General features: G+C 39.5%; 1 protein-coding gene across 1 annotated transcript; it reads right to left on the reverse strand.

Moving 5' to 3' along the window:
- Nucleotides 1-3,762: 3,762 nt before the first annotated feature.
- LOC130715041 (thioredoxin reductase NTRB-like) lies at nt 3,763-6,571 on the reverse strand. Its single transcript, XM_057565033.1, has 2 exons — nt 5,284-6,571; nt 3,763-3,974 (listed from the first exon to the last, which is right to left on the reverse strand). The coding sequence occupies exons 1-2, from the start codon at nt 6,383-6,385 to the stop codon at nt 3,913-3,915; spliced, it is 1,164 nt and encodes a 387-aa protein (XP_057421016.1). The 5' UTR covers nt 6,386-6,571; the 3' UTR covers nt 3,763-3,912.
- Nucleotides 6,572-7,346: the final 775 nt, after the last annotated feature.

Genomic DNA, 7,346 nt, shown 5'->3' on the forward strand with positions numbered 1-7,346 from the left:
GATCGGATTTGACTCTTAGGAAATCTGCTATGACCTTTTAATGCTTTGAAGAATGTTTGGAGTAACTGCTCTGAGTTCTTTCTTTTCTTGCAATAAATTTTTCTCTTCTTGTCTTCTTCAATCTTCAGATATGTCCTTTATATATGATCTTGCTAGTTGTGTAGCCGTTGAGACACAAAATCTGGCCGTTGTTTGTAGCCGTTGTGAGTGTCATCTAACCATTGATTCAAATCTCCGGTTGGTAGCTTCATTAAATGCATGCTGCTGTTCAAAGCTATCCTTTAGCCAAAAAGGTGTACTTTGTCAGCTAGTAGGTGGTGATAGCTTTGGGCTACTTTGCAGAAGAGAGACATTTTGGAAAAGTGATGTTGACGTGTTGTCCTTTTTCCTCTTCATTGGTCATCGAGACTTCTCTCTTCAAAGGTAAATCAGTTTGCACGTGACCAGATTAGTTTCCTTCTGACTAAAGCATGGGGCAAATAGTTGAGATACAATTTTGACTTTCCCGCTCAAAGGCTTCTTCTGAAATTCTGAGGTATGACGTGGCATGAAACGATACAGAATAAGTGTCTTCCTTGTTTACTGGACGATGCGGTCATATCTTGCGTAAACTTCTTTTTCCTTATAAGGCTTAGACATATTCGTTGAAGCATGCGACCTTATAATATATATTTCCTGAAAAATGTCATTAACATCTGGAATTAGATTTTAGTAGAGAAAAGTATTTATAAAAATTGTTAGGATCAAAATAAGATTGAAACACGTTGTAACACGTTTGAACTTAACACAGTCATGAGTCCACGTCAGCTCCGGGAAGCCAGTCATCAAGTTCGCCAGAGCTCCGCCCTCCGGCGAGGACTAGACACAAACATGGTGCAATCGTGGGGACCATAAGCACAATATTTTCTGGGGAGGGACCAATCTCAAACGGTCTTACAAAGACAGGGACCAATTTGATGATTAACCCGGTTGATTTCGTTAATGTTATTAATCAAGGTTGAAACTTCTCATTCTCGCAAACTTAAAAATCATCCCATGATGATTCAAACGTTGATGTTGGGTTTAATGGTGGTTTATCAAATTATCACTGACCTAACTTAAGGCCTCAATTCCAACATCCCCTTGAAACCTAATTGTGTTTCTTCGACATCAAATTCTGGTTCTAGTGGTGGGTCTCGTTTTGAGACTGAAACTAACCCAATTAAAATGGAACACGTGTTTTTAGATCGATAATGCTATTATATAGCTAAATCAGACTTCAACCCTTTCATCACTTTCGATGAATTCTTCCCCTTTGCCGCAGTCTGTCGTCGTTTGATGTCGCTGCCGCCTATCATGTGTAAACCATAACTTCTAAAGGTTTCACTGGTTGATTTCGTTAATGTATTAATCAAGGTTGAAACTTCTCATTCTCGCAAACCTAAAAATCATCCCATGATTCAAACGTTGATGGTGGGTTTAGTGGTGGTTTATCAAATTATCACTGACCTAGCTTAAGGCCTCAATTCCAACATCCCCTTGGAACCTAATTGTGTTTCTTCGACTTCAAATTCTGGATCTAGCGGTGGGTCTCATTTTGAGACTGAAACTAACCCAATAAAAATGGAACACATGTTTTTAGATCAATTAATGCTAATATATTTAAGTAAATCAAATTTGAACCCCCACCTAAAGGTTAGCTCAAGAGGTAAGAGCTAGGGGACATAAGGGTTTGGGAGGGTAAAGCGTGACGGGTCCAAGGTTCGAACCCTGAGAATGACTAATTTACTACTATTATTACTAACAACCCCTTTGTCGTAGTCTATCGCTGCTTGATGTCGCCGCCGTCCCGATAAACTATAACTTCTAAAGTTTTTCATTGGTTGATTTCGTTAATGTTATTATTAATCAAGGTTGAAACTTATCATTCTCGCAAACCTAAAAATCATCCCATGATGATGCAAACGTTGATGTAGGGTGTAATGGGGGTTTATCACTGGCCTAGTTAGAACTAATTGAAGTTATAAGATGTTGAGGGTCAGATGTGGCATGGTGAGAATCCCCTGAGTCAGCATATCAAACTTGAGAAAAAGAGGGGGCTGAAGTCCAAGTAATTACTGCCATTGAATTAGCTTATGATGAAATAGAATCTACAGAGGGTGCTGATAATGAAAAAACTGTTTGAGGTCTGTGAAGAATAGATTGAAGCCGAAACATCATTTGGACTTGATGTGAGGCAGGTTGAGTCCCTGAGACCATATATGCTTGATGAGGTCGATATGTTTGTTGAAATGGATATGAACCTTGCTGTATGTAAGCAAAATCTCGTTGAGAGTGTTGAAAATAGGCAGGATTATACCCATAGTAGCAAGAAAGAGCATCATGGCCAAATTGAGACCACACTTGGCATTGTATTGAAGAACGACCTACACCACAACCTCGTCTATGATTGAATCTATCTCCTCTTAGAGCACCTCTATCACGGTTTAATGAGTTCATATAATACTGCTGAAAAGAATGCTCAAGAAAAGATTTATGTGAATAAGCATATTGATTTTGAGGTTGATGTTGTGCAAGATTGGCTGATGATTCTTCTCAATTCTTGCTTCTTGAGCAAGAAGATAAGCTTCAATCTTTTCAATAAGTAAGCAAATCAGGCTGGATACTTACCATATTTACAGTAAATTCTTACTCATGTGGTTATCCTTAAGCATAACATCAAGTTGTTCCTGAGGAAAAATTGATTCTCCAATACTTAGTAGAGGACCAACAGGTGTTGTAATACGGAGTAGAAATTCAGAGATGCTGCAATAACACTTTCTAGTATTCCGAAGTTCTGTTCTAAGTTGACGGGCTTTTACATTCATCTGAGCACATGAATGATCATATAATCTTGACTTATAGTCGCCAAAAATGAGTTGAACCTGTAACTCAAGTAAGAACTTCACGAGATAGAGAAGACTCAAACCATAAAAGAAGAGTTGATCTTCTTGTTCCCACTCAGTATAAGCCTCATTGATAGTCACAATCAGACAATCAGTTTATGTGAGAAATCAAGGTGAGAGTATCAGGAACTACCAAGAAACTTTGAAGTCTATAACTTTTGATAACAAGCTCAATTTACTGCTTCCAAACGAGATGACATGAGAGAAAATGCTGGGTGAAAAAGAAGAACTCGTAGAAGGCACCAGAATAGCACTAGCAGTAGATGCAAAATAGAGGATGGATCTTGAGTCCGCGCAGAAGTCATGGATCTTCTTAAACTCTAGATACCATGTTAAAAACCTAGAAGAATAGTGTTTGGGAGAAAATGAAAATTGCTAACTATAACTAACTAGTAACTATTTCTGTTACAATTTTTTTTTTGAAACCAGTTACAACTTAAAGTAACTAAAACAGAATACAATATATTAATTGAAGTTAACCGAGACTATGCACTAACACTGGGAATATGAAATGATCTCAAACCTAGAAACAGACTCCCCAACAGATAATAGAATGGATTATTAACATTATGTTCTAACATGTTTTAGCATGATTGTCATTTATTAACATTATGTTCTAACATATTTAGCATGATTGCCATTTATTTGCTGTTGTTCTCTTTTTCTTATCCTTGTAATTGGGTTTCAAGCATCCCTTGTGCTTGGTTCAATTTAATCTTTGATTACCAAAAAAAAAGTATCACATGTACATTAAGATTCATAAACTTATGACACTTTTTTTTTCTGGCACCGATTTAGGTTCCATTATATTTATGATGAAGTCATGATTGAAAAGAAATATGAGAAAATCATGCAATCCTATTTTGCTCTTCAATCAAATGATGAATGGGTCCAGAAGTAGCTTTTCACTATCTTATGTAAATTAGACATTGTCTCTAATGAAAGAATCTTTTGAACTCTGGGCATAACCTAGCAAATTCATTCACCCCTACGCTCGCGGTAAGCCAATCCCTTGCAAGTAATGTTCTACATCCAAGGCTGCCATGCACCCTGCATTCATAGCATGATTTCCAATTTTCCATTATCCTTTGAGAGAATAAAGCTTTTGCTACATAGATCTAATTCTGATTGCATTACGCATATCAAGTAAGGTCACATTTTTACAACAGAACGTACAGAAAAGCATATCAATGATCACACAATGAACTATGCTCCTATAGTCAAGCAAGTGTTTCATTCCTATGCCAAACACAAGCAATCACATGATGTAACATGAAGAAAAGAAACTTGAAAATAAATTAAGAAAATCTACTTTTCATGAATAGGATCAAGCCTATTTATATCAAAATGGATCCCTTATGTTGGTTCTCATTTCCCAAACAAATGAAAAAGGGATCTGGAATGAAGCAATAAATAAGGAGTGAAACCGAATTTCAAGATCCACATAAGGACTACAAATCATAATAATTTAGTTTTGATAACAGTTATCGATCTGTTAATTTTGCGGCTAATTATATTTTTATCAGCACTTCAAGCGCAACATTCAGCAATGTGAGAAGGTATTTATATCTATATGCTTGCAGATAGGATTGAAGAAATGAATAACTAAGCTGTATATCTATTTGAAATTATTGAAGAGTGGGGATAAACGAAGGGGAAGAGCACACAACCCTGTGCGACATGTAAGGTACTAACTACGCTTCAGCGAAAGATATCAATGGGAAACACACATGTACAGAAAACAGAAGAATGAATGCTTAAAGAGCAACCCATGAAGGAAAGATGTCAAATTAAACAGATCAATATAGGCATAAAAGAATGGAAGGAACAACTTGTAACCCCCTCTCACATATAAGGGAGATCTGACAAACAAAGAGAAAGCTAATGCAATGCTAAATCTTATAAGAAATATGCTTGCTGAATTCTCACTAAGGATTAAATCTCAGACCTAAATCTCTGGTCCCTATTTGATCTCTTCAATAGTTAATAGAAGGCCAGAAAACTTGGGTTTCTATATTGTAAACTAATTGCATAAGAAAATAAGCTGTAAGGGCATGTGATTCTACCAAATGCCATTACCAAATAAAAGAGGAATACAACAAGAATATGGAGAAAACATGACTATCAAAACACAATGTTCCAAAACTAGGGGTATCATATTAACCTACGGTCATGACTAAACCTGTTCACAATAATCCACTTGATTTAAAAGGAAGCATAAGAAAATACATACAGAACATCGAGAAAACAAGCAGGAATGACATGAACAAGCAATTATCATAAAACCAGTTGAGATTGAGAATAAATGAATAAATCTTATTGCTTTTCCAAAATGAAGGAGTAAGAATTAGTGAATTACCAGTGCCAGCAGCTGTAACAGCTTGCCTATACTTCTTGTCCTGAACATCACCAGCAGCAAAAACTCCCTCAACACTGGTCACTGTAGTCCCTGGCTTAGTTACAATGTATCCATCAGAGTCAAGTTCAAGTTGACCCTCCAAGAACTTAGTAGCAGGCTCATGCCCAATTGCAAAGAACAAACCAGAAACCTTCAAATCAGACACAACCCCACTCACCACATTCTTCACCTTCACTCCCCCAAGAACCCTACCCTTATCATCACCATACGCCCCAACCACCTCTGAATTCCACAACACCTCAACCTTGGGATTCTTCATCACCTTCTCCTGCATTATCTTAGAAGCCCTAAACTTATCTCTCCTATGAATTATGAACACTTTGGAACCAAACTTTGTGAGGAAATTGGCTTCCTCCATGGCAGAGTCCCCGCCGCCGATCACCACCAGCGGCTTATCCCGGAATATCGGCGCTGCGCCATCACAAACGGCGCAAGCCGATATCCCTCGGTTCCAGAATCCGCCGGGTCCGCCACCGGCGCCGTCAAATTCGAGCCGCCGCGCGACGGCGCCGGTGGCGACGATGACGGATTCTGCCTCCACGGTGGTGGAATCGGTGACGACCCTGAATGGGCGGCGGGAGAAGTCCACCTTGGACACCGTTTCGGTGACGATTGTGGCGCCGAAGCGCTGCGACTGTTGGCGGCAGCGGTCCATTAGGTCGGCGCCGAGGATGCCGTCGGGAAACCCCGGGAAATTCTCGACGTCGGTCGTGGTGGTGAGCTGGCCGCCGGGGGCGACGCCGTTAGCCATGAAGCCTTCGAAGAGGACCGGATTCAGCGCGGCGCGGGCGGCGTAAATGGCGGCCGTGTGAGCTGCGGGGCCGCTTCCGATGATGCAGAGCTTCGTTTTGAGGACATTTGGGTCATCCGTGACGGAGTCATCGGAAGAATATGAGTCGCCGGCGGAGGAGGAGGAGGAGGTGGTGGAAGTAGCGGCGGAGGAAGAAGAAGCGGCGGCGGTGGCGGCGCAAGTGGAGCAAGCGAGACCAATGCCTACGAGGTTGCGCGCTGAGGCGAAGAACTTGTTTGAGAAAATTCTCATTTCAACTATTTCTGTTTTTTTTATTTATTTTTTTTATTTTACTTTATTGTTGAGAATGTCACTACTCTTGGTTCCAATTGGGAGAAATGCATTTATTTGTGTTGCTTGGGAGGAGAAGCAATGGCAAGGGAAAGAAGGTGTGTAGTGTGGGTGTTGCTTTGATGGTGCTTTGCTTTGCTGATAATGGCATTTTTACAAATAACAAGCCTAGATGTTCTTTGTTTTGTAAATCAAGTTTATTCCTTGATTGGCTAAGTTAAGAATAAGAAGTTTTGAGACTTTGTTAACATTTGGGTGCAAATCTTGAGTGTTCCATGCTCAAAGTTACTTGGAAGATCATGTAAAGGATAAAGACTTGTCTTGAGTCATCTATTGTGTTAATGTTGATAAACAGAAGAAGACGAGTGAAGAAGGACTTAGAATTTGCACCCCAAGCACTAGATATGTCACCCCACTTAATAGTGGGGAAATACTTAAATGTCCCTCCGTGTTTTTTTTCTGAGATATACAATGTCGGATCGCTCCGAAAGTTAATTTTCCGGATCGTTTCATTATTAGAACAGAACACGGAGTTCACCCCCTTCACTTTCATTTTGAAACTCTCAAATTAAACTCTCGAACTGATTCAATACTTAAACTCTCGAACTGATTCGAAACTTAAAATCTCGAACTAAGGGAATCATAATCTCTGACCAAACTCTCATTTGAAACTCTCGTATTAAACTGTTGAACTGATTCGATACTTAAACTCTCGAACTGATTCGAAACTTAAAATCTGAACTAAGGGCACTTCTGACATTTTTTTAAATGGTTGGGGTGCTAGATCCTGTGGTTAGGGTGCGAATTCTAAATCCCGATCGAGTGAAGAGTTTGTGGTTGGAAAAGAAATTACACGATGACTCGTTGGCTCCATTCTTATTCCTTATTGTAGCGGAATGCTCAAATGGATTGCTTAAGCAAG

This window comes from Lotus japonicus, chromosome 4 (genome assembly GCF_012489685.1).
Source record: "Lotus japonicus ecotype B-129 chromosome 4, LjGifu_v1.2".
NCBI lineage: Eukaryota > Viridiplantae > Streptophyta > Magnoliopsida > Fabales > Fabaceae > Lotus > Lotus japonicus.

Bases quoted from the DNA above. Each gene is read 5' to 3' on its own strand.
- LOC130715041 (XM_057565033.1), bottom strand. From the start codon at position 6,385: ATGAGAATTTTCTCAAACAAGTTCTTCGCCTCAGCGCGCAACCTCGTA. The intron at 3,975-5,283 runs GTAATTCACTAA...CTATGAATGCAG, and splicing joins TGTTACAGCTGCTGGCACTG to GGTGCATGGCAGCCTTGGAT.